The 27,947-nt window shown below is 43.2% G+C and overlaps 1 protein-coding gene across 1 annotated transcript in view; it reads right to left on the reverse strand.

The window, feature by feature from the left end:
* The window catches only part of klhl18 (kelch-like family member 18), a 35,122-nt gene extending 7,267 nt beyond the window's left edge, over window positions 1-27,855 (reverse strand). The window contains exons 1-9 of the mRNA XM_034183676.1: window positions 27,059-27,855; window positions 10,489-10,619; window positions 10,274-10,414; window positions 10,002-10,200; window positions 9,314-9,474; window positions 9,107-9,243; window positions 5,211-5,433; window positions 721-825; window positions 540-651 (exon numbers count right to left, since the gene is read on the reverse strand). Coding sequence (XP_034039567.1) covers window positions 540-651; window positions 721-825; window positions 5,211-5,433; window positions 9,107-9,243; window positions 9,314-9,474; window positions 10,002-10,200; window positions 10,274-10,414; window positions 10,489-10,619; window positions 27,059-27,187 — 1,338 coding nt within the window. The 5' untranslated portion in view covers window positions 27,188-27,855. The remainder of the gene's footprint in view (window positions 1-539; window positions 652-720; window positions 826-5,210; window positions 5,434-9,106; window positions 9,244-9,313; window positions 9,475-10,001; window positions 10,201-10,273; window positions 10,415-10,488; window positions 10,620-27,058) is intronic.
* Between the last annotated feature and the right edge of the window lie 92 nt (window positions 27,856-27,947).

Below are 27,947 nucleotides of genomic sequence, written 5' to 3' on the forward strand. Positions count from 1 at the left end.
GTGTGATTGTATTTGTACATGGATGTATTATAATATGTATTTCCAAATAAAAAGATAATTAAAAAAAAGTAAGTTCAATGTAAGTACATAATATGTAAATACACGACTGACAAAAGAAAGTGAAAACATTTATTTCCACTGTGGTCCATTTAAAAATCAAATGATAAGCAAGTAAAAATAATGATAATAATAAGTGTGTATATGATAACAAGAACTAAATTTTTTAATGTTAATTTATTGTTTTAATGTATTGATAAATTAAGTCATTAACAGGGAATAAAAGGGTTGAGTTCTAAAAACATTCTAGACTCACACGTCATTCATACTCATAATCAAAACTTTTTACTTTTTTATAAACACGACCCAATCTAGAGCCCATGGATCCCCACAGGCAACATGGTATCTTAAATTAAACTGTCACCTTTTTCTGAGTGAGTGAGTCAATTAACAACAGAGCTGAATATTTTCACTGGTTTCTAAAACTTTCTACATCCTTATTGCTGTTGGCGCTCACTCCGTCAAAACGCCATCAAACTCACAGTGTTGAAGATCTGCAGACCGTCATGGCCGCCTGACACAAAGATGCGGCCGTCAAAGACCGTCACGCCAGCGGCACTGCGGCTCGCGCTCATCTCCATCACCACCGTCCACCTGCAAGCAGCCGGCAGATTAACGTCATCTCAACGAGCGGGACTCACAGAAGGCTGCGAGCGGCGTCACCTGTCCATGTCCGGAGAGTAGCGCTCCACCGAGCTCAGAGACGACTTGCCGTCGTAGCCACCGCACACGTAGATGTGACCGTCAATCACAACAGTTCCCATGGCACTGTGGAAACCAAAGAGAACCCACATCACTCTGAACATCCTGCCATTTGATAAGCCACTGCAGGGAACTATGGCAACAGGAAGGACACTTCAGGCGACACACACACACACATATACGAGGTCTGTCAATAAAGTATAGGTCCTTTTTATTTTTTTCAAAAACTATATGGATTTCATTCATATGTTTTTACGTCAGACATGCTTGAACCCTCGTGCGCATGCGTGAGTTTTTCCACGCCTGTCGGTGATGTCATTCGCCTGTGAGCACTCCTTGTGGGAGGAGTCGTCCAGCCCCTCGTCGGAATTCCTTTGTCTGAGAAGTTGCTGAGAGACTGGCGCTTTGTTTGATCAAAATTTTTTCTAAACCTGTGAGACACATCGAAGTGGACATGGTTCGAAAAATTAAGCTGGTTTTCGGTGAAAATTTTAACAGCTGATGAGAGATTTTGAGGTGATACTGTCGCTTTAAGGACTTCCCACGGAGCGAGACGTCGCGCAGCGGTCCCAGGCGCCGTCATCAGCCTGTTTCAAGCTGAAAACCTCCACATTTCAGGCTCTATTGATCCAGGACGTCGTGAGAGAACAGAGAAGTTTCAGAAGAAGTCGGTTTCAGCATTTTATCCGGATATTACCCTGTTAAAGGAGATTTTTTTAATGAAAGACGTGCGGACGGATTGCAGTGTCGGCTCGCAGCCGCCGCGACGCTCCGCCACAGGAAAAACACCTCTGTTGGAAGCCTTAAGGACAAGTTGGAACATGTCCAGCTGTTAAACAATTTGTCATATACTCACTCCACTGAAAGCCATCAAAAGCTGCCTGGATTTTACAAATGGTTATCAACACGGAGGTGTATTTCCTGTGCCGCCGCACCGCGCCGGCTGCGTCCCGATGCGCGGACCCGTCCGCACGTCTTTCATTAAAAAAAATCTCCTTTAACAGTGGAATATCCAGATAAAATGCTGAAACCGACTTCTTCTGAAACTTCTGTTCTCTCACGACGTCCTGGATCAATAGAGACTGAAATGTGGAGGTTTTCAGCTTGAAACAGGCTGATGACGGCACCTGAGAGCGCTGCACGATGTCTCGCACCGTGGGAAGTCCTTAAAGCAACAGAATCACCTCAAAATCTCTCATCAGCCGTTAAAATTTTCACTGAAAACCAGCTTAATTTTTCGAACCGTGTCCACTTCGATGTGTCTCACAGGTTTAGAAAAAAATTTGATCAAACAACGCACCAGTCTCTCAGCAACTTCTCAGACAAAGGAATTCCGACGAGGGGCTGGACGACTCCTCCCACAAGGAGTGCTCACAGGCGAATGACGTCACCGACAGGCGTGGAAAAACTCAGGCATGCGCACGAGGGTTCAAGCATGTCTGACGTAAAAACATATGAATGAAATCCATATAGTTTTTGAAAAAAATAAGAAGGACCTATACTTTATTGACAGACCTCGTATATATATATATATATATATATATATATATATATATATATGTGTGTGTGTGTGTATATATACACTCAACAAAAATATAAACGCAACACTTTTGGTTTTGCTCCCATTTGTATGAGATGAACTCAAAGATCTAAAACTTTTTCCACATACACAATATCACCATTTCCCTCAAATATTGTTCACAAACCAGTCGAAATCTGTGATAGTGAGCACTTCTCCTTTGCTGAGATAATCCATCCCACCTCACAGGTGTGCCATATCAAGATGCTGATTAGACACCATGATTAGTGCACAGGTGTGCCTTAGACTGCCCACAATAAAAGGCCACTCTGAAAGGTGCAGTTTTATCACACAGCACAATGCCACAGATGTCGCAAGATTTGAGGGAGCGTGCAATTGGCATGCTGACAGCAGGAATGTCAACCAGAGCTGTTGCTCGTGTATTGAATGTTCATTTCTCTACCATAAGCCGTCTCCAAAGGTGTTTCAGAGAATTTGGCAGTACATCCAACCAGCCTCACAACCGCAGACCACGTGTAACCACACCAGCCCAGGACCTCCACATCCAGCATGTTCACCTCCAAGATCGTCTGAGACCAGCCACTCGGACAGCTGCTGAAACAATTGGTTTGCATAACCAAAGAATTTCTGCACAAACTGTCAGAAACCGTCTCAGGGAAGCTCATCTGCATGCTCGTTGTCCTCATCGGGGTCTCGACCTGACTCCAGTTCGTCGTCGTAACCGACTTGAGTGGGCAAATGCTCACATTCGCTGGCGTTTGGCACGTTGGAGAGGTGTTCTCTTCACGGATGAATCCCGGTTCACACTGTCCAGGGCAGATGGCAGACAGCGTGTGTGGCGTTGTGTGGGTGAGCGGTTTTCTGATGTCAATGTTGTGGATCGAGTGGCCCATGGTGGCGGTGGGGTTATGGTATGGGCAGGCGTCTGTTATGGACGAAGAACACAGGTGCATTTTATTGATGGCATTTTGAATGCACAGAGATACCGTGACGAGATCCTGAGGCCCATTGTTGTGCCATACATCCAAGAACATCACCTCATGTTGCAGCAGGATAATGCACGGCCCCATGTTGCAAGGATCTGTACACAATTCTCGGAAGCTGAAAATGTCCCAGTTCTTGCATGGCCGGCATACTCACCGGACATGTCACCCATTGAGCATGTTTGGGATGCTCTGGACCGGCGTATACGACAGCGTGTACCAGTTCCTGCCAATATCCAGCAACTTCGCACAGCCATTGAAGAGGAGTGGACCAACATTCCACAGGCCACAATTGACAACCTGATCAACTCTATGTGAAGGAGATGTGTTGCACTGCATGAGGCAAATGGTGGTCACACCAGATACTGACTGGTATCCCCCCCCAATAAAACAAAACTGCACCTTTCAGAGTGGCCTTTTATTGTGGGCAGTCTAAGGCACACCTGTGCACTAATCATGGTGCCTAATCAGCATCTTGATATGGCACACCTGTGAGGTGGGATGGATTATCTCAGCAAAGGAGAAGTGCTCACTATCACAGATTTAGACTGGTTTGTGAACAATATTTGAGGGAAATGGTGATATTGTGTATGTGGAAAAAGTTTTAGATCTTTGAGTTCATCTCATACAAAATGGGAGCAGAACCAAAAGTGTTGCGTTTATATTTTTGTTGAGTGTGTATATACACGTCAGTGAGAATTCCATGTCTAACTGGCGTGCATTATTTTCGTATATACGCACACGTAGTTCGGTGAGTTAAGTCACTGTTATAATATATATTATATAGTGTTTCACAGGGTTTCTCCAGGTAAAAAAAACTGGAGCTGCGTCAGGAAGGGCATCCGGTGTAAAACTTGTGCCAAATACCAATGTGGATCTGGCTGTATCCACTGTGGTGACCCTGAACAAAATGGGAGCAGCAACAAAACGTATGCCACGGCCATTGTTCTCGATTTAACTTGCTTCATTCATTAACTTGCATTTAGTAAACAAAGATAATCAAAAATTCCTAAGAAGGGCTCTGAACCTTCCGTTCAGCAGGTGGTGCTATAAATGGCAGATTTTTGTTTGACATACAGTCAGATCTGCATCCACCAGACCACAGAACTACATGTCCTGGATTGGCAGATGGCTGGTCCATCCCCAGGCAGGGATCCTGCACAGAGACCTGGGACCAAAAACATCCAGTCCTCAGCTCAGGTCACTGGTGAGAGTCCAAGTCTGACAGTCAAACAGGAAGCACCAGCACCTTAAAGACTCGGACCCCTGTTCTCCTGCAAAGACATTAGCATCACCAAACGCTTCTGACCTTTGACCTCATGACTCCATAAGATCTTTCTCTGCGTCAAGCTAAACAGGAAGGGGACAGCACACTGTGACCTGTCACGTTACCATGACGATGCCATGTTGTTATGTGTATTTTAATTCCACTTCATAGTTTCAACATAAGCTTCATTTATCACTTCAACCGGTTCATAGAAATTTGAAACTAACTGAATTTATTCAGGATAAAAACATAAGTCTATTTATTATGAATTTAAAAACAGTTTATTAAGACAGAACAACACTAACTGCTAACAATGATGACTTTTATTTTGAAAAACATCTAGTTGTCAAACTCGCTCCCAAGAAAAAACACCAAGAACTTTGAAAACATTAAAATCAGAGCATTTCTCCCGGCGGGCCGCACACACAGATTTGTTAAAACCGATTCACTTTGGTTTTCCGAACACTGAAGAAACTTTTCAGGCTTCTGATTGGCACAGAGTTCGATCGATCGATCGATCGATTCTGAGAGTGGACTCACACTGAACACTCTGTCCTTGTGATTGACTCGTGCACACGGTCATGGTCCGAGGCACCTACAGGGACTCTGATCGATCAATAACTCTGAACGCATCATCTCGTGCTGTTGATGGCGGTCAAACCTGCGCTGGCTGTTCATGCTAGAAACTCTTGTCCAGCTGTCCGTCTCTGGGTTGTACACCTCCACAGTGCTGAGCCGCGACTGGCCATCGTATCCGCCAATGGCATACAGCAGCCCGTTCACGACGGCCACACCCACTCGGCTCCTTTCCGTCTTCATAGGCTGGCAGCGCTCCCAGAAGTTTGCAATTGGATCAAAGACTTCGACCACATTCAGGGAGTCACCTGTTGAAGGAAAGCCTGATGATCAACTCCTGACCAATGAAATAATGCATGTAATGTCCAGTGGTGGGCACAGTTCCAATAATCTGATAACAGATAATTATCTAAGATAATGTTTTCATTATCGGATTATCTTTTTAAATAACTTTAAAAACCATTATCAGACTAGTTATCTTCCGATAAACTTTTGTCCGATAACTTTTTGACCGATAACGTAGTAAACAAAGCTGAACAGCGACCAACATTTTTAAAATCACTTGAGCACCTACCTGTTAAAAGTTTCCTAACAGATGTATAGTTCTACCCTCTGCAAAGAGAAGAGAGCTGCTTTCAGGACAAACCGCTCTATCCTCTGCAGGCAAAAGAGAACTGGTAACACACACAAAAAAAATTTTCTTTTAACCTCATACTGATACACTGGCACTATCACCCAAGTCAGCCAGAGGCATACATTTTTAACTTATGGTTCAAATTTTAACCAAACTAATTTTGGACAAGTTATTTAAAATTACTGTCATGTCTGACGTTTTATAAAGTTAAAATATCAGATATATGTTTTAGTTTTAAAGTAATGTGCTAATTTTTAAGGTTTTAGTGAGCACATGCTATGCCCAGCAGTGCATTATGCATTTCAGACACTCTGTTCAGGCTCCACGGACAACAGCATTAAACTCTAGTGCCTAAAACTCTCGTGAATATATTCTCTGGGTTTATAGACATTGTTATTGTATTTGCATTTATTAAATTCCACGCATCTTAAATGTAGCAACACAGATTATCTGGAATTTTGTTTTGGCAAGTTTTCAAGGCCTCTACTGCCATCTACTGGCCAGTAGTGTTCATGGCAGTATTTGCCCTAAGTACTAAGCATCTGGGCACCAGTAGATGGCAGTATTCTATTTATTTTGACCCCGGTTATATCAGATGGTTGTCAAATCAACTTTTTGGCTTTGCAAATGGCTTCTTTTTTTTTTTTTTACAAATTAAGTTTAAAAACAAAACAACAAAAAAAAAAAAAACATTACAAGACAGCTCTGCGGTGTTTGCACAGGCACAGTGCGAGCGGTTGTACTCTTGTAGCTCTTCAGCAGCAGGATACCCTCATGACGGCCGACCAGTAATATCAAAGAGGTCTGACTTTCATTCGACCATACGATCGGCGATCAGGAGGTGGTCGTGAGATGTTAAACACAGCTTGTTACTCTATGTACACTACACGATGCAGGACGCACAATTAACCTGAAACTCTTTCCAAAAAAATTCTCGCACAAATGAAAAATCATCTGAAAAAGGGCCAAAACTCACACAGTGTAAAGCCAACATTTATGTGTCAAGACAAAGTGCACATTTTACAACATCATCAAACGTGCAGACATCATAAAACTAAAACTAAAAATAATAAAACTAATAAAATGAGCGCACATTCTCTCCACATGCAAAACATGTGATGACACTTCCAGGGCTCCGTAAAAATGCCTGTTTTAACAAATAAAAAATGGAATATTTTGCAAAAGCACATTTATCTGTAAACACCAACACACGACACATTAACATGTTGGTTTACATAATGAATGACTGAACCAATCAGTGTTTAGCAGAGGCACTTTTACCCAGAATCCTTTGCGATCTGTCTGTGTTTGTTATAAAACCTCAGAATTAGTGCATTATTCAACATTAAAAGATATATGTTATATTTTAACTTTGTACAAATGACAGAATTGACATTAATTGAGTTATTCTATCAGTATTCACACAAAACCATAAGTCAGCATGACTATTTTCCAAGACCTCCGCCTGACCGGAGCACTGTGATTGGTAGAGAGCTGGCTTTGTGGCCCCTCTCAGGGTGCTTCTGTGCTGTAGCCGTGTAGCTTCCAGCAGGGGGCAGGATGTTCAAACATAGAAGTGTGAGCTCATTGTTTGGGTCTTTTGTTGCTTTTGATTCCAAAAGTGATTGTGGTGTTAAAACTAAAATTCAGCTTGTTAGTAGTTGCAAATGTACCAGAGACAATACTGGAATTTATCGGTTATCTGTAACTTCTGATACATTTTTGGGTGGTTTATCGGTTTATCTTTATCAAAGATAACTTTTCAGTTATGTGATTATCTGTTATCAAAGTTAATTTTTTGGTTATCTGTGCCCACCACTGGTGATGTCACAGTCTGTGATGTCATACTCAATCAAACTAAATTAACATATCCAAAGATTTGAGTTAGCATGTGTGCAAATGGCTTGAAACATTTTAAGTCGGCGGTTCGTTTAAACTTTTCAGACACAGACGGAGAAAACAAATGAGTGAAACAGGATCCAAACTGTGAAACGCTTCTGGGCTTCAGTCCCGCCTGTCTGTCAGCAAACAGATGCCAGTGTTACCAACTGGCAACTAAGAAAAGTAGCTATTGGCTGTCCTAAAAGTGGACTAGAAGTCACTAAATAACATCATCGCCTAATTTGCATATGATCTGCATAATACAATGTTGTAACAGATGCTGTAGGAAAAAATAGCGTCATGGGAGACAAAAAAGTGAGTAAAAGCACATTAATAATATTTAGAACTACAAGTAAACTTGATTCTTGGTTTGTTTATTTATTTTGCAGTTAAAATTGGCCATCACTTCTCAAAATAAAATAACTTCTCAAAGTCACGGAGAATAATTAGGCACAAGGTGCAGCAAACGAGGTCAGCAGACTGAGCGAGTCCGAGTCAGGTTTGTCTTCAATGATCAGATCAGTGCAGCAGCATTCATGTGAAAAACTGTTTATTTGGTTTTACTTCCAAAAACAGGCCACGGCGGCATCGCACGTGCGTGATTCATTTGCACTCTGAGTGCAGAGGAGTGTAGATCAACATCCGCTCTGTGCTTTGCTGCTGCCGCGGGCAGAGCGCACATCCGCTGGCACTCGGTGAGAACAGAGACTGACAGATCAATACATGCTTTCACCTTTGAGTCGCCAAACACCAGAAAAGTCTCCAATGATGCCAGGAAAAGTAGCTAGACTTGTCGCTAGTCACTTTTGAGGAAAAAAAAAAAGCTGTTACGAGGGTTTGGAAAGTCAACAGATTTAGCAAGAAAGTCGCCAAGTTGGCAACACTGACATCAGCTAAAGGTTGTCAAATGAGAAACAGTTCTATGGAGCAATGATAATGTGGCTTTCAAATTAAAAGTCCCTGCAGAGACACTGGTCCTGCTTTTACATTAAAAAGCTTTTTATTGTCAAGAACTTGTAGCAACAGAGACCTCTTCAGTTTGCTTTTGTCATTAATCAGAATCAAATTTATTACCACGTTCTCACATACAAGGAACTGGATCTGGTGTTGTTGGTGCAGAAACAACAATAAAAAAGAAAAGGAAAAAATTAAATCGGTATTTGGGTAAAGGAGGAGGTGTTTCTGGATTCGGCACCGCTGGTTGTAAATGTAAAGACTCTCAAATTACACCAAAAACCTCAGATCTTTTGTGATGCCCAGTTTGGATTTTGATTCCACACCATTTTAGTCCGGTGGCTCCATTTGTGTTCTCAGTGCTCAGGAAACAACATGAAATCTATGTCCTGATTCCCTGAGGAACCAGCTGCTGCCATACTGGAGCAGTGTCTCCACACCCGACCTCAATGAGGACGGTGACATAGGAGGAACTGAATTTGTGAGGATCCGACAGACAGGTGCAGAAGTACCAGAACTGTTGAGTCCTCCCACGGCATAGATGAGTCCTGTGATGGACGTACAGCAGCGCTGCCTGGTCTTAAAGGCTGGAAGGTGGGGACGGCGCTCTGGCATCAAATGGAAGTCTTTGGCCTCATCCACCAGATCTCTGTTGAAGAAGAGACCAGAGTCAGAACAAACATTAATCGCACCTGCTTCATTCTTTCTAAGTCAATCACCTGCATTTGTGACAGCAGCGGACAAGATCGTCCTGTTGGACGCAGTCTGACAGGAACTGAGGTCGGCACAGCGGCAGCCGGATTTTTGAGAGCAGTTCCGGCAGCAGAGACTTTCGACGGTCTTGGTCATGATACACCCATGCCAAGGCTGCCTCGAACACCTACACGGGTACATTCAAGACCGACACACAAATCGCCTACGTCAACGCAACAAAAACCTCACATCAACACCTGAGGCCGTGTTCACACCCCAAGTCCAAAAACCATTAAGGTGAAGTCAAATACAGATCAAGTTTCACGTCCGGATTCCAAATCCAACACTTTTAATTTTAAATCCAGAATGGCCCGACTGTGACCTCGTCCTCGCTGCTCGCCAGCCAACGCTTCACATCAGAATCTGTCCAGTGTTTTGTCATCAGCCTTCAGGATTTCCTCCCCAAAAAGTGCAAACTTATCATGCTTCCAACTAGGTGGCAGCACTGAATCATATGACAGTGAGAACATGGTTGCTAATGGTAATCAATAACCCATCAATATCTCATGTTATCATCATATGAGCAGAAAGACCAACTTCAGAACATTTCATCTCCATATTAACACCCAGCCGCACTAAATCTGACGCGCTGCCTCTCTGGAGTCTTTGTGTTACCAGCTGGTGGTTCCTCACTCACCAAACCCACATTCCTACCTGCTCCTCTGCCTTTATGTTCAGTTCATCACAGCCGACCAATTCCAGCACGTCCTCAGTCCTCAGGCTGAGGAACTCCTCTGACAGCGACACCTCCACAAAGTGCTGGTGCAGGAAACTGTTGGCTGAGTCGTAGAGCGTCGTGCACATCATGGTCTCTGCGAACTGACGCACACCCAGGCAGTTCTTCGGGTGTAATCTGAGCGCCAGACAGGAGGACAAACTGAGGTTCTGTTGTTTCTACTGAAACGCTCCGAGGACTCATCACTGACCTGTCCTGCAGGAAGGAGCAGCAGGCGTCCTTCACGTTCTGAAGCTGCAGGAAGCTGGAGCCAATGAGGAGAGACTGAACGTTCTGCTGGTCGATGGCCACATGACCGCTGTATGCAAAGTTAATCAGAGCCTCCAGAGCGCTGCAAGACACACAAACACAGGTGTGGACGGCGTTCTCAGGTGGACAGCGGCTCAGACAGGTGACGGTTCTTACCTGGGGTCCATCCCCTGCATGAGGATCTCATCCTGTTTACACTCCACCATGTCGTTGGTGAACATGGCGTGAAAGTATGGGATAGAAGCAGCCAGAACAATCCGGTGAGCACTGAACTTATGATCGCCGACCTGCACAAGCAAAGGACAAAACCTCAGGCCACGCCCCCTACATAAACCGCCAACACCTAAAACCTCAGCCCCACCCCTTAACCCACCAACAACAAAGATTAGCCCCACCCCTGCCTTGTGATGAACAGACGCTTATTCAGTAAATTAATTTCAAACTAGTTCCACTGAAAAACATTCAAAAAGTTTGGAGCTGAAGTCAAATGAGTAAGTAAATCGGTCAGGGGGAGGAGCTGTGTGCGACTGACAGCTGCTGTGTGTATGGTGTGATTTAATGAGATTATCTTTAAACCTGAGGACCTGCAGCTCGGCCTGCCAACACACAGACCACCTTATAGTCGTCTGAACGTGCTGATCATGTCGGGAACGGAGCCGCTCGCTGCCAATCTCACAAAACACTTTCTCTGATGTAGTTTAGGCTGAAATTTTTCTGAAATCCATAAAAGTTTGGAATTTTTAACAATTCTTCCACTTCCAGACCACAACTCCAGCCGAAGCACGACATCAAATTGGGACTCAAACCGAAGCGCAACATCAAACCAAGACTCGAACTGAAGGGCAACGACAGTTTCCAGCCCCACCACCAGCTTCAAATGAATTCTTCTCAAAGGATTTTGGATTCAGGATTAGTGTTTCATTTTTATGCAGAGCAAGGACGGAATAATTGCAAGTTCTCCCACTTAGAAATCATGGCGAGGTCTGAAATTTTCATCTTAGGTGCATGTCCACTGTGAGAGACATAATCTAAAAAAAAAAATCTGGAAATCACAATGTATGATTTTTTTTAATAATTTATTTGTATGTTACTGCTGTAAATAAGTATTTGATCACCTACCAACCAGCAAGAATTCTGGCTCACAAAGACCTGTTAGTCCGCCTCTAAAAAGTCCACCTCCACTCCACTTATTATTCCAAATTAGAAGCACCTATTTGAGGTTGTTAGCTGCATAAAGACACCTGTCCACCCCACACAATAAATAAGACTCCAACTACTAACATGGCTAAGACCAAAGAGCTGTCCAAAGACACCAGAGACAAAATTGTAGACCTCCACAAGGCTGGAAAGGGCTACAGGGCAACTGCCAAGCAGCTTGGTGAAAAAGATCAACTGTTGGAGCAATTATTAGAAAATGGAAGAAGCTAAACATGACTGTCAATCTCCCTCGGACTGGGGCTCCATGCAAGATCCCACCTCATGGCGTATCAATGATCCTAAGAAAGGTGAGGAATCAGCCCAGAACTGCACGGGAGGAGCTGGTCAATGACCTGAAGAGAGCTGGCACCACTGTTTCCAAGGTTACTGTGGGTAATACACTAAGACGTCATGGGTTAAAATCATGCACGGCACGGAAGGTTCCCCTGCTTAAATCGGCACACGTCCAGGCCCGTCTTAAGTTTGCCCATGACCATTTGGATGATCCAGAGGAGTCATGGGAGAAAGTTATGTGGTCAGATGAGACCAAAATAGAACTTTTTGGTCTTAATTCCACTCGCCGTGTTTGGAGGAAGAAGAATGCTGAGTACCATCCCAAAAACACCGTCCCTACTGTGAAGCATGGGGGTGGAAGCATCATGCTTTGGGGGTGTTTTTCTGCACATGGGACAGGACGACTGCACTGTATTAAGGAGAGGATGACCGGGGTCATGTATTGTGAGATTTTGGGGAACAACCTCCTTCCCTCAGTTAGAGCATTGAAGATGGGTCATGGATAGGTCTTCAAACATGACAATGACCTGAAGCACGCAGCCAGGATAACCAAGGAGTGGCTCTGTAAGAAGCATATCAAGGTTCTGGAGTGGCCTCGCAAGTCTCCAGACCTAAACCCAATAGAAAATTTTTGGAGGGAGCTCAAACTCCGTGTTTCTCAGCGACAGCCCAGTAACCTGGCTGATCTAGAGAAGATCTGTGTGGAGGAGTGGACCAAAATCCCTGCTGCAGTGTGTGAAAACCTGGTGAAAAACTGCAGGAAACGTTTGACCTCTGTAACTGCAAACAAAGGCTACTGTACCAAATATTAACATTGATTTTCACAGGTGATCAAATACTTATTTGCAGCAGTAACATACAAATAAATGATTAAAAAAATCATACATTGTGATTTCCGGATTTATTTTTTTTTAGATTATGTCTCTCACAGTGGACATGCACCTAAGATGAAAATTTCAGACCCCTCCATGATTTCTAAGTGGGAGAACTTGCAAAATCGCAGGGTGTTCAAATACTTATATTCCTCACTGTACATATTAGGTCATGAAAGACTCCACTGAATTTGGGAGGTGATCCGAATCCAGCTTAGGATAGGTTGGGAGTGATCAAGTTCAATATGCAGGTTCTGCAGCGCGTTTTTACTGGTCTTTAATATTTGCAGGCAGTAACCATAGTAACGATGAGTCTACTCCCTGTGTAATCTCTTGTATTCTCATGTGTTCTGTGTGGGTCGGTACTGTTGAACTATGGTGGTGGGGTGCAGAGGCATGGCCCCCACCTGTCCTCCTGTTCAGGGACCTGCACCCGGTCATTACCGACTGCTGATTAATTGGTTTCACGTCAACTGTTGACCTGCTATCTGCCAGGATTAAATTGATTAAATCTTCTTTCCCTGATGTATCTTTCAGAGCAGCTTGATAAACAGAAAACGCACTCATTGACCTGAAAATTGCCAATATCAACAAGGGCTCAATTCTTACTATAAAGAGGAAAATTGAGGATCCTCTCTAAAAAAAAAAAAATAGACACCCCTGATAATTTCAGAGCCAGATCAGGCATTGGCATCCTGCACATGAATGTCAGGAGACTGCTTCCTAAAACTGATTTTCTATGAATCTGGGTACAAACAATGGAACGTGATATCCTCGTGTTGTCAGAGACTTGGCTGAGTAAATCAGTCTTGGACTACGATGTTGCTATCAACAGTTACAATGTTTTCCGTTGTGATCGTCCCATGAAAGGTGGAGGTGTAGCCATTTATATAACAATCAGGTTTAATGTGACTCTGTATCGATTAGCAAACAGTCTGAATACAGTCCCTCACAGTCAGGGGCTGTTCCAGGCCCCCCTCAGCCTGCTGCCGGGGGATAAGTTCTCTAAATAACTGTATCTCAGGTGGCCTAAAATCCATCTGTGACTCAATGAATTTAAATCAGTTAATAGACAGTCGAACTCGGCCCAACGTCAAACATCCCTCTAGATCTAGGGGTGGGCAACTTGTTCCAGAAAGGGCCAAGAGGTTGCAGGTTTTCTTTGCAGCCACTGACTCCACCAGGTGATTTCACTGATTAATATCACTTTGAGCAGAAGGAATCAGTTAATCAGTGACTGCAAAGAAAACCTGCAACCTCTTGGCCCTTTCTGGAACAGGTTGCCCACCCCTGACCTAGATCATCACTCCTCGATTTCATAACAAATGTTTGACTTGAGTGATTACTGAGTGATTACAGTGGTCAGGAATACCAAACACTCCAAAACCAAGCCGTGCACGTCACTTAAAAGAGATTTTGAACATTTTTGCAAAAAGACTTTCTTCCATGATCCATTAACGAGTGGAACAGATTATCTCTCCTGGCTGATGCTGAGCAGCCTGCCAGTTTTTCTATGATGATTTAATGAAAATAATTAATACTCCACTACATAAATTCAGAATTAAGAGGAGGAGCAATCCTTGGTTCTCTTCCAAATTTGAAAACCTTTTAAAAGAAAGGGACCACGCCTGGTCCAAGGCACAGAAAACTAAAAAAGAGGCTGACTGGATAACTTTTAATCAGCTCTGCAAAAAAATGCACCTTTCTAATTAATAAGGCTAAATCCAAATGTTATTAATCCAAACTCACTGAAAATTTTAAAGATCCCAAAAATGTCTTGAAGACTGTGAGATCTGCTTCTGGTGCTACGTTTCCTAACGAGCCGCTCAATTTCCTGGTCAAAGATTCTACAAATCTGACTGATAAATGTGTTGCGTTCAATCACTTTAATGAACATTAAAGCAGGACGTGTTTGATCCCCTCAACATTGATCCTAAAAAAACTGCTCTAAATAGTGAACCTGCTGGAGTAAGACCGTCCTCCTGTTGATACCTGTGTGTGTGTCTTGGGGGTCTGTATTGCGTTGAATTTGCTGAACCCCCCCCCCAAAAAAAATCAGCTGGTCCTGATGGTATGGATCCATTATTTTTTAAGTTGGCAGCAGATCTGATTGCTAAGCCTCTAACTTGTATCTTTAATATGAGCCTAAACATGAACAAACTCCCTAAAGTCTGGAAATTGGCTTTTGTCGTCCCACTGTTAAAATGACGCGACCCTTTGAATGTGAATAATGAGGCTACTGACCTTTTTTAAAAATTATGCATTTTGACAAAACTATCTGAAAAGTTGGTCTGTGATCAATTAAAGGACTTCCTAAAATCAAACCATATGTTAAACCCTTTTCAGTCCGGTTTCAGGAAGCAGCATAGCACAGTTACTGCTATTCTAAAAGTTTTAAATGATGTGTCTGAGGCACTGGATTTTCAATAGTTCTGTGTTGCACTGCTTCTGCATCTTTCAAAGGCATCTGACACTGTGGATCACAGTCTGCTGTTAGAAACTCTTTACAAACATGGTGTCTGTACACATGGGGTCTCTTGGTTTGCACACTATTTGGCAAGCAAGACAGTGCGTTCAGACGGCTGGTGTTAATTCCGTCCTTTAGATAACAAAAGGTGTTCCTCAAGGCTCAGTCTTAGGACCTATTTTGTTCACAATTTATACTACTGACCTGTGTACAAATCTATCAAACACCTTCCATCATCTTTATGTGATGTCATTGTCATGTGATATTTATCATTTTTAGTGTGTCTGTTGATAATGTGATGTCTGAGTCTGCTGACCTTTTGTGGGGTGTGTTGCAGGGCTCGGTTCTGGGACCTATTTTATTTCTTTTGTATATCATCCCTCTCGGCAAGTTGATCCAGCAGTTTTGTGACGTATCCTATCATCTCTATGCTGATGACCTGCAGCTGTACTGCTCCTTTAAAACAACTGAGACCCAGAAACTCAATTCTTTAACCAATTGTCTCACCAGTTAAGTAATGGGTCAGTGAAAACAGCTTGCAGCTGAACTCTGATAAGACTGAAACATTGATTGTTGCTCCAGAAAGTGCCGTGCCTGCTATTAGGCTGCACCTTGGTGAACTGAATAGTTCAGTTAAGGGCAGCCTGAGCAATCTTGGCATTATCTTGGATAACGGGATGTCTCTGGAACATCATACGAAAGTTAGTTAGGAATTTTTTCCAAATCCGGAATATCTCTAAACTTCGAAAAATGGTGTCTTTTGAAGAGTTAGAGATGATTGTACATGCTTTTATATCTTCGCGACTGGATTACTGTAACAGTCTGTTCATGTGTCTTAATAAGAAAGAACTGGCTCGTTTGCAGGTTGTGCAAAACTCCGCTGCACGGCTTCTGACCTGCACCCACAGGAGAGCCCATATTAGCCCAATACTCAAGTCCCTGCATTGGCTCCCTGTCTCGTTTAGGACAAATTATAAAATCCTGGTGCTTACATTTAGAGCTCTGCATGGGCAGGCTCCGGAATACATCAAGGAACTGATCCAACCGTATGTGTCCACCAGGGGCCTGAGGTCCTCCAACCTGAACCTGCTGATGGTTCCCCGTACCTGCTTTAAAACTCGAGGGGACAGATCTTTTAAAGCCGTGGCGCCGCGCCTTTGGAATGAGCTTCCCTGCTCCCTTTGCTCGATAGACTCCGTCGATGTTTTTAAAAAGCAACTTAAGACTCACCTTTTAAAATTGCATTTTGGCTTGATTTTCTTTTAAATGTTTGTATGTGTTATTTTGTATTTATTGATTTTATCATGTGAAGCACTTTGTGACCCTGGTCTGTGAAAAGCGCTATATAAATAAAGTTTACTTACTTACTTATGCAGATGACACTATTACCTACTGCTGTTCAAACAGTGTCACAGGAATTTGAATTTTTGCAGTCTGCTTCTGATGTAGTGCAGAACAGTCTGGAAATATTCAAACTAGTCTTGAATACAGAAAAATCCACAAAAATATTTCTCCTTGGAGAACATACCATCAATAAAAAATGCCTGAGGTAATGTTCTTGAGCTACTCAACAGTTACAAGTATTTGGGATTGTCTATTGACACAGAGCTCTCTTTAAAAGTTCATTTTAAAGATTTGATCTCCAAATTAAGGGTGACGGTCGACTTCCTTCATAGAAACAAGTCATGCTTCTCCTTAAGTGCTCCGAAGCTCCTGATAACTGCTACCTTACTGCCCTTACTGGACTATGGTGGTGTCATGTGTATGTGCACTTCATCCAGTTGTCTACAGTCCTTGACCCCAATGTATTATTGTGCCCTGAGATTCATCACTGGTTGTCTGCCAAAGCAGGTGTGCCCTCTTTGTCTGCCAGGCATTATCCACACTGGATGACTGGTTTACAAAACTCTTATTGGTCTGGTTCCAACCTATTTATCCAGTTTACTTCAGAGATCTAAAGCCATTACACACTGTTAAGTTTCCATGTACCTTGTGTCCGCACTGAAGCGGGAAAGCTTTGTTTTTCTGATCCATCTGAATGGAGGGTTCTCTCGTCTGAATTGAAACGGTCTGGGTTGACCTCACTGAACATCTTCCGCTCCATTTTAAGAGATTGCAAATGGAATTCTTTTGCACAATGCCTGTGTTTCTAAATTCAAATCTGTTTAAGACTTCCCTTTGCTACACATTGCTATGACCAATATGATTGTACTTTTTGTGTTTTGTTAATATGTATATGTTGCGGACATGAATGAGTGAAGCTCGTCAGTATCTCACCATGTAATTTAGGTCCTTCAGACTTTATTTTGAGTAAATGCTTCAGGGGAGCATTAGCATGGCAAAAACCTTTCACCTTTTTCTTTATTTGCCTCTCACATACTTGGAAAAGCTCCTCGCCATCTAACCATGTCCTTTAGGTCCTTCAGACTTTTTCAGTAAAATGGTTCTTGGGAGCATGAGCAGGACTAAAACCTTTCAGCTTCTGGAGGGGCTCTGCCCCCCCAGACCCTCCACCTTTTTAAGCATTTTTCTTTTTTTGCTTTTCCACCGACCCCCCTAATTACAGCCCTCTTAACCTCCTGCCACTTTAAGCATTTTTTTTTAGTGTAGATGTAAATTAATATTCAAAGTTTTCAGCTAGTTGACAGTAGGACTGTACAATATGGACAAATTATCGTATCTCCATATTGTCATATAAATTGTCATGTAAATGTCACTTATATACATGCTGTCCAAAATCTTGAGCCACTTAGGTGGATAGTGACAGTTCCCATGGGATAAAAAAACTTTTCAACCTACCATCCCTGGTTCTCAACACCAAACACTTTTTTTTTAAGATATTTATGTGTACTTTAGTAAACACTAGTAGAGTTCCACCTTAGAGTTGGAATGTATAATAGAAGATATAACTTAGTGAATTTTCATATCAGTATGATATATGATATGACTATGATTTGACACAAAGTGCAGCAACAGTGAAAATTAAACCTTCTTAAACCAAACAGTAATAATATCACACTCATTTTACACTCATAAGGTTAGGATACTGTGTCCTCCAAAAGTATTGGGACACTTGGAATTTCACACATTTTAATTTGTTTATGCCATTTTAAATACTAGAAATACAAAAAAACAAAACAAAAAAAAAGAATTAAAATTTCTAAAATTATCTTCCTTAAACTCAAACAAAGCAAATCTCTAAAACTTGATAAAACCTGTAAATAATCAGTTTTATTGCCAGTTTTCTTCAGACAAGTCAGGGGATGGAAACATGAACATTTCAAAGTCACTGAATATGTCTTGGACTTTATTTACATCAGTTATGAAGAAATACAAAAGTTTCTTTCACCAAAACATCAAATCTAGTCTTTCATCTCAAATGTACTTTCTGTCAAATTGTAGCTGAACTTTCAGGTTTCTTTTGAAGAAAATCCTCCTCTACACCACTTCATCAGGAAGATGGACTTTAGATTTTTAATTCATTTACAACCCCTGGCAAAAATGATGGAATCACCGGCCTCAGAGGATGTTCATTCAGTTGTTTAATTTTGTAGAAAAAAAGCAGATCACAGACATGACACAAAACTAAAGTCATTTCAAATGGCAACTTTCTGGCTTTAAGAAACACTATAAGAAATCAAGAAAAAAGATTGTGACAGTCAGTAACGGTTACTTTTTTAGACCAAGCAGAGGAAAAAAATATGGAATCACTCAATTCTGAGGAAAAAATTATGGAATCACCCTGTAAATTTTCATCCCCAAAACTAACACCTGCATCATATCAGATCTGCTCCTTAGTCTGCATCTAAAAAGCAGTGAACACACCTTGGAGAGCTGTTGCACCAAGTGGACTGACATGAATCATGGCTCCAACACAAGATATGTCAATTGAAACAAAGGAGAGGATTATCAAACTCTTAAAAGAGGGTAAATCATCACGCAATGTTGCAAAAGATGTTGGTTATTCACAGTCAGCTGTCTCTAAACTCGGGACCAAATACAAACATGGGAAGGTTGTTAAAGGCAAACATACTGGTAGACCAAGGAAGACATCAAAGCGTCAAGACAGAAAACTTAAAGCAATATGTCTCAAAAATCGAAAATGCACAACAAAACAAATGAGGAACGAATGGGAGGAAACTGGAGTCAACGTCTGTGACCGAACTGTAAGAAACCGCCTAAAGGAAATGGGATTTACATACAGAAAAGCTAAACGAAAGCCATCATTAACACCTAAACAGAAAAAAAACAAGGTTACAGTGGGCTAAGGAAAAGCATTCGTGGACTGTGGATGACTGGATGAAAGTCATATTCAGTGATGAATCTCGAATCTGCATTGGGCAAGGTGATGATGCTGGAACTTTTGTTTGGTGCCTTTCCAATGAGATTTATAAAGATGACTGCCTGAAGAGAACAAGTAAATTTCCACAGTCATTGATGATATGGGGCTGCATGTCAGGCAAAGGCACTGGGGAGATGGCTGTCATTACATCATCAATAAATGCACAAGTTTACGTTGATATTTTGGACAATTGAAAGGATGTTTGGGGATGTTTCAAGATGATAATGCATCTTGCCATAGAGCAAAAACCGTGAAAACATTCCTTGCAAAAAGACACATAGGGTCAATGTCATGGCATAGGGTCAATGTCAATGAGCAGATCTGATTTGATGCAGGTGTTAATTTGGGGGATGAAAATTTACAGGGTGATTCCATATTTTTTTCCTCAGAATTGAGTGATTCCATATTTTTTTCCTCTGCTTGGTCTAAAAAAGTAACCGTTACTGACTGCCACAATCTTTTTTTCTTGATTTCTTATAGTGTTTCTTAAAGCCAGAAAGTTGCCATTTGAAATGACTTTAGTTTTGTCATGTCTGTGATCTGCTTTTTTTCTACAAAATTAAACAACTGAATGAACATCCTCCGAGGCCGGTGATTCCATCATTTTTGCCAGGGGTTGTATATCAAGTTGTAGAGATTTGCTTTCAGTTTGAGTTAAGGAAGATAATTTTAGAAAAAAAATGTATTTGAAATGGAATAAACAAATTAAAATGTGTGAAATACCAAGTGTTCCAATACTTTTGAGGACAATTGAGAAACAGTGAGGAGCAACATCTTACATCTCATATATAGTGCAGCAGATAAGAGAATATTTAGAGTGGAATCCTGAAAATGGTGATACAAACATCACATTCAGTACAAATAATCCACAGACATGAACTCTTTAAAAAAACTGATTGGCCACTTGAATTTTCAATACAGAGTGACTATTCGCCCAACCATTGGTTCAATAAAGTAAATATGCGAGCATATACGCCAAACCACAACCGACCAATGAGCGTGCTTGTAAGTTCACTTCCGGTTTCAATGCAGGGGGAAAGGGCAGATATTTTCTCACCGGCTGCAGGAGGGTTCGCAACCCGTGGAGGATGGGTCACAAATTCTGAACAAAAATTAAGGTACGACACAACAATAATTTAGCATTTGTTTCTCCTCATTGAATAAACTTATTAGAAAATAAAAAAAACTTGTGTAATTCATGCAGTTTCTCTTTATAAATACATTTGCTGAAGATCTAAGAGTTTAACCCTGTGGGGCCGACGGCTGAGACCAAGTTTTACTAAATTCTAAATAACTTTTCAATGATATGAGATAGAAAATTATTTTTTTTGCTGAAAAGTTAACTCTGCAGACTTCTGAGCCACAGTCCACCATCTTTGTACTCCTCATAGAAGTTGTGCAATGACGTGAGCAATGTGAGTGTCCAATTGGTTCAATTGGTTGATTGGTTCACCGTCACATGGTTTTCCAAAATCCAATCGTAGGGCGGATTCACCTCACATGACACACCAAAGATTGTTTTTTGGAGTGATGTGTTACTAGTTTATTATAGTTTGCTGTGTGTTTTGAATAAACGTGTGCAGAAAATTATTTTCCACTTTACTTTTTCCTTTCTTATTTCTGATTGTAAACCTTTATTACACTTATAAAACACAACTGTAGCATATATATTTTGAAAGTACAGGTTGTCCTGAGAAAAAAAACAAAAAAAAAAACAGATAAAACTTGATTGTGGGATGCAGGGAGTGCTGTTAACAGCAATAATAAAACATTTATGCCAGGCGAGTGAACTGTCCAATAAATGCCCTCGGACCCCAGAGGGTTAACCACTGAATCTGAAACATGATGGTAGATGCGTGAAACGTGAAATAAGTCTCTTTGCCAAAGGGTATTCCATGTGACGTCAGTGACCCTATGGCCTTGGTGGAGGGTTGTGCTCTCCGAGTGCTTCGAGTAAATTTATTTATTTAGAATTGGGGGTAACTCGGTGCCCATTTTTAATTATGTACAGCACTTTGGTCGACTGCTGTTTTAAACGTGCTTTAGAAATAAAGGCTGAGTTGAGTACTTGTCTATGTTGATTATTAGAGTCATATTGTGTTTTTGTTACATGATGTAAATAATAGGACAGTTTGTACTATTTTAATCCTTTTCATTATTTTTCAGTAGCAGCTGCCTAAAAGCAAAGATCTAGTGTGCAGAACATTTGATGTTTTGTGTTTAGGTGCATTGTAAGATCTTGTTCAGTCTGGGGTCTCATCAATTCCCAGGGGTCGGGTCCTGGGGTCTTGTTCGATCCTTGGGGTCCTGACACTTGTATCAAAGAGAAGTGATAACTTCAAATGGGTAAAATGTAGATCAGACTGGTCAAACATAACACTGCCAAATTTGTGGACTTCATATTTCATACAAAGAAGGTATATGAACACAAAACACAAAAATGTATTTAATGCCAGTTTTTTGTGCCCCCCCCCACGCTCTGGGACCTGGGTACATAGTACCCTTTACCCCCCCAGTCTGACACCCCTGTCCATGAGTGCACGTGGCACCAGGACACCCTGAGCCGGAGGTCGATGATCGACTTTGTAGTCGTATCATCTGACCTTCGGCCACGTGTCTCGGACACTCGGGTGAAGAGAGGGGCTGAGCTGTCGACCGATCACCACCTGGTGGTGAGTTGGATCCGCTGGGAGGGGAGGAACCCGGTCAGACCTGGCAGGCCCAAACATATCGTGAGGGTCTGCTAGGAACGACTGGCAGAACCCTCTGTCAGCGAGGTCTTCAACTCCCACCTCCGGGAGAGCTTCTCCCAGATCCCGGGGGAGGTTGGAGACATGGAGTCTGAGTGGACCATGTTCTCCACCTCCATTGTCGATGTGGCCGCTCGTAGCTGTGGTCACAAGGTCTCTGGTGCCTGTCGCAGCGGCAATCCCCGAACCCGGTGGTGGACGCCGGAAGTAAGGGATGCTGTCAAGCTGAGGAAGGACTCCTACTTGTCTTTGTTGGTAAGTGGGACCGCGGAGGCAGCTGACAGGTACCGGCAGGCCAAGCATGCCACGGCCCGTGCAGTCGCAGAGGTAAAAACTCGGGTCTGGGAGGAGTTCGGGGAGGCCATGGAGGAGGACTATCAGTTGGCCTTGAAGAAATTCTGGCAAACCGTCCGACGCCTCAGGAGGTGGAAGCAGGTCTCCACCGGGACCGTCTATGGTGCGGGTGGGGAGCTGTTGACCCTGGCTGGGGATGTTGTCAGGCGGTGGAAGAAATACTTTGAGGATCTCCTCAATCCCACTGTCACGTCTTCCGAAGAGGAAGCAGAGACTGGGGACTCAGAGGCAGACATCCATTACCCTGGCCGAAGTCACCGAGGTGGTTAGAAAGCTCCTCGGTGGCAAGGCTCCTGGGGTGGATGAAATCCGTCCTGAGTACCTTAAGTCTCTGGATGTTGTGGGACTGTCTTGGCTGACACGCCTCTGCAACATTGCGTGGCGGTCAGGGACAGTGCCTCTGAATTGGCAGACCGGGGTGGTGGTCCCTCTGTTTAAGAAGGGGGACCGGAGGGTGTGTTCCAACTACAGTGGGATCACACTCTTCAGCCTCCCCGGTAAGGTCTATTCCAGAGTACTGGAGAGGAGATTCGACCGATAGTCATACCTCGGATTCAGGAGGAGCAGTGTGGTTTTCGTCCTGGTTGCGGCACACTGGACCAGCTCTACACACTCCATCGGGTGCTCGAGGGTTCATGGGAGTTCGCCCAACCAGTCCACATGTGCTTTGTGGATCTGGAGAAAGCGTTCAACCGTGTCCCTTGGGTCACCCAGTGGGGGTGCTCCGGGAGTATGGGGTCCGGCGTCCTTTGCTAAGGGATATTCGGTCCCTGTATGACCGCAGCAGGAGCTTGGTTCGCATTGCCGGTAGTAAGTCAAACCTGTTTCCAGTGCACGTTGGCCTCCGTCAGGACGCCCTTTGTCACCAGTTCTGTTCATTATCTTTATGGACAGAATTTCTAGGCGCAGCCAGGGTGTAGAGGGGGTCTGGTTTGGGAACCACAGAATCTTGTCTCTGCTGCGCACGATGTGGTTCTGTTGGCTTTGTCAAATGAGGACCTTCAGCGTGTACTGGGGCAGTTTGCAGCTGAGTGTGAAGCGTCCGGGATGAAAATCAGCACCTCCAAATCCGAGGCCATGGTTCTCGACCGGAAAACGGTGCTTTGCCCTCTTCAGGTCGGTGGAGTGTCCCTGCCTCAAGTGGAGGAGTTTAAGTATCTCGGGGTCTTGTTCACGAGTGAGGGACGGATGGAGCGTGAGATCGACAGACGGATCGGTGCAGCGTCTGCAGTGATGCGGTTGCTGTATCGGACCGTCGTAGTGAAGAGAGAGCTGAGTAGGGGGGCAAAGCTCTCAATTTACCGAATCATTTACATTTTATTAATTTGAGGGCTCAATTAAAGGAAAATGTGCGCACGAATTATCACAGCCAGGAAAATGTGTGCACGTTTTATTGAGAGCACATTTTATTAATTTGTGGGCTCAATTAAAGGAAAACATGCGCACAAATTATCATGGCCAGAAAAATATCACTAAGTGACCTCTCCTGGGTTCCGTAAAGGAACCGCAGCCAGCCAGTTTTTTTTTTCCACGTATGCGCGAACTAATCATCCGTGAAGATAATTTTATTAACTACACAGATGTATAATAAAACAAATGGTGACTGGTTTATAACACAATGATGACAGTTTGAGGGCTGAGAGAGGAACCACAGCCAGTTTTTTTCTTTTGTTTGTTTACATGTGCGCGCACGAAAACAACAAATAGAGCACAGCAACACACTCCGTGTGTGAGAGTCATAAAACGCGGGGAAGACGAAGACAACACACTGGAAATTGTTTTTTTCCTTATTTATTCCTTTATTGGTTCATTTTACTGGTGCTTATAGTTGATAAAACTTGGATAGTTACTTGCACCAGTGCTAGTGGAGTATAAAATTACGTGCACCGCTCGAATAATACATGCACAAACTAGCACATGCACGTACTATTTCGAGCCCTGCAAATGCATTATTATAATGATGTGCTGATGCTCATGTTCCACGAAGTATTTACTCAAAAAAAAAAAAAAAAAAAAAGTCTGAAGGACAAATGATATGGTGAGATGCTGAAGAGCTTCGCTCGACATTTCTGCGACATATACATATTAGGGCTATAATAGAGAGCATCTTTTCCCAGAGTGCCACAGTGTGGTATGGGAGCTGGACGGCGTAGGACAGGAAGAACTTGGGCCGGGTGCTGAGGACAGCTCAGGGGATTGTGGGAGATCCTCTCCCGGCTGTGGATTCCATATACGCTGGCCAGATCCAGAGGAGGGTTTGGCGTATTGCAATGGATCCCACCCATCCAGGCAACAGACTGACTGTACCGCTTCCAACGGGAAAACGGTAAAGGAACGTAAAAACACAGACCACAAGACAGAGACAGCTTTTTCCCCAGAGCTGTAAAATCTATCTCTCCTGTGCACAGTCAAAGTCTCTCTCACACACACACACAATCACCCCGATAACCTTTTATGCATGCACAAGCGCGCACACAGTCGTTTTCCAACAGTCACTCCCCCCCCCATAGGCTTGGTGCTGCACTTTACTTTTTTGCCAACGCCCAATACTTAATTTGTGTATTGCATTTGTATTTATATTTTCTATATATATCCTCTGTACATACGAGGGCTGTCAATAAAGTATAGGTCCTTTTTATTTTTTTCAAAAACTATATGGATTTCATTCATATGTTTTTACATCAGACATGCTTGAACCCTCGTGCGCATGCGTGAGTTTTTCCACGCCTGTCGGTGACGTCATTCGCCTGTGAGCACTCCTTGTGGGAGGAGTCGTCCAGCCCCTCGTCGGAATTCCTTTGTCTGAGAAGTTGCTGAGAGACTGGCGCTTTGTTTGATCAAAATTTTTTTCTAAACCTGTGAGACACATCGAAGTGGACACGGTTCGAAAAATTAAGATGGTTTTCAGTGAAAATTTTAACGGCTGATGAGAGATTTTGAGGTGATTCTGTCGCTTTAAGGACTTCCCACGGTGCGAGACGTCGTGCAGCGCTCTCAGGTGCCGTCGTCAGCCTGTTCAAGCTGAAAACCTCCACATTTCAGGCTCTATTGATCCAGGACGTCGTGAGAGAACAGAGAAGTTTCAGAAGAAGTCGGTTTCAGCATTTTATCCGGATATTCCACTGTTAAAGGAGATTTTTTTAATGAAAGACGTGCAGACGGATCCGCGCGTCGGGACGCAGTCGGCGCGGTGCGGCGGCACAGGAAAAACACCTCCGTGTTGATAACCATTTGTAAAATCCAGGCGGCTTTTGATGGCTTTCAGTGGAGTGAGTATATGAGAAATTGTTTAACAGGCAGGACATGTTCCAACTTGTCCTTAAGGCTTTCAACAGAAGTGTTTTTCCTGTGGCGGAGCGTCGCGGCGGCTGCGTCCCGACGCGCGGACCCATCCGCACGTCTTTCATTAAAAAAATCTCCTTTAACAGTGGAATATCTGGATAGAATGCTGAAACCGACTTCTTCTGAAAGTTCTCTGTTCTCTCACGACGTCCTGGATCAATAGAGCCTGAAATGTGGAGGTTTTCAGCTTGAAACAGGCTGACGACGGCGCCTGGGAGCGCTGAGCGACGTCTCGCACCGTGGGAAGTCCTTAAAGCGACAGAATCACCTCAAAATCTCTCATCAGCCGTTAAAATTTTCACTGAAAACCAGCTTAATTTTTCGAACCGTGTCCACTTCGATGTGTCTCACAGGTTTAGAAAAAATTTTGATCAAACAAAGCGCCAGTCTCTCAGCAACTTCTCAGACAAAGGAATTCTGACGAGGGGCTGGATGACTCCTCCCACAAGGAGTGCTCACAGGCGAATGACGTCACCGACAGGCGTGGAAAAACTCACGCATGCGCACGAGGGTTCAAGCATGTCTGACGTAAAAACATATGAATGAAATCCATATAGTTTTTGAAAAAATAAAAACGACCGTTACTTTATTGACAGACCTCGTATATTTTTTTACATTGATTGTCCAGAGCTTCCAAAAGGAATTTCGTTATGTGCAGGCATAATGACAATAAAGAGTTCTTTCTTTCTGTCTTGTCAGTTTTAGGTTAGAGTGCCTTTATTAGAGAGGTTGCCCGAAAATGAAAAACGGCTGGGCACATATTCATCCCGTGTCACACCAACTAACTGCTCTTGTTCCAAATGTTTCTCTTCCTCACAACTTTGAACACGTCCAGAATGTTTCATAGCGTCACAGTGAGTGAACCAGGGTTCAAAACAAACGAGCTGTCAGGTCGCCGAGCTGCTTCTAGCTTTCATGTTTGATTTGAAGGAGTTCAGAGGTCAACTTTACAGTTGAGCTGTGACTTCACCACCACGAGCTCAGCCTTCGTTTCGTGGTAACTAGTTTACTAACGAGTCACCTGGTTGACTTAGCACGCAGCAGGTAGCTTAGCTCCGGACAGGCTCTTAGCTAGCTCCAGGTGATCGTCCGCCGGCGACTCTTTTACCTTAAGGGTGACGTCACAGAGTTTCCCCTGACGTCGTATTTCCTCCATGACGACATATCCTCGTGCTGGCAGGTCGTGCACTGAAAAATGAACTAAATCTTCCAGTTCTTCACACACAACGTCTCCCATCGTCTGCAGCGCGAGCGGTCTGAGTCCTCCGAGCCGCCGTACCGAGACGACCTCACGGGCTGTGTGTGTCGGCACAAACCATTCGGAGGACGGGGGTGTCAGCCGAAACCATTTAGAACCAGCACGTCACAAAGCGGCCTTAGGAACAACTAGCTCCCCCCCCCAAAAAAAACAGTTTACCATCCTTGACATCAGAAAAAAAGAGATGAGGGAGGTACTTTTATTATTATTTTCGACTGTCTTCGGCCACAACATACTCGCCCACACCCCATCCACCAAATGGTCTATGCTGAGACTGCACACTCAACCCGGAAGTGAGTCTCACCCCGAAAGGGAACCGTCAGGCAAGCCCTTCACAGTAAAAGCACGGCCCGCCAGGCAGCCTTCACAATAAAAGTCTACATGAAACAACCTTCATCCATACAGCAGAAATCATCTCACCAAGAATACCTAAGACCACCACAGAGGGTCTGACTGAGACCAAAAACTAATGACCGTCACACTGATATAGATGAAAATACAACTTTAGTTAAAAAAAAATAAAAAAATATTCACATTTTGGTGCCTTGCTGTTGTTTCCTGACCAACTAACAACACGTGACATGACCTCTGACCTCCAGCAGCAGTTTTTTTTTTTTTACCTTTGAGGAAGCTTAAGAAAAAAAAAAACAAACAAAAAAAAAACAGGGCCGACAACAGCAGGACGGTTTTCAGTTCATTGTTCACCTGCAGAAACCCGGAAGGAACTGCAGCTCCGTTC

This window comes from Thalassophryne amazonica, chromosome 12 (assembly GCF_902500255.1).
Source record: "Thalassophryne amazonica chromosome 12, fThaAma1.1, whole genome shotgun sequence".
NCBI classification, from domain to species: domain Eukaryota; kingdom Metazoa; phylum Chordata; class Actinopteri; order Batrachoidiformes; family Batrachoididae; genus Thalassophryne; species Thalassophryne amazonica.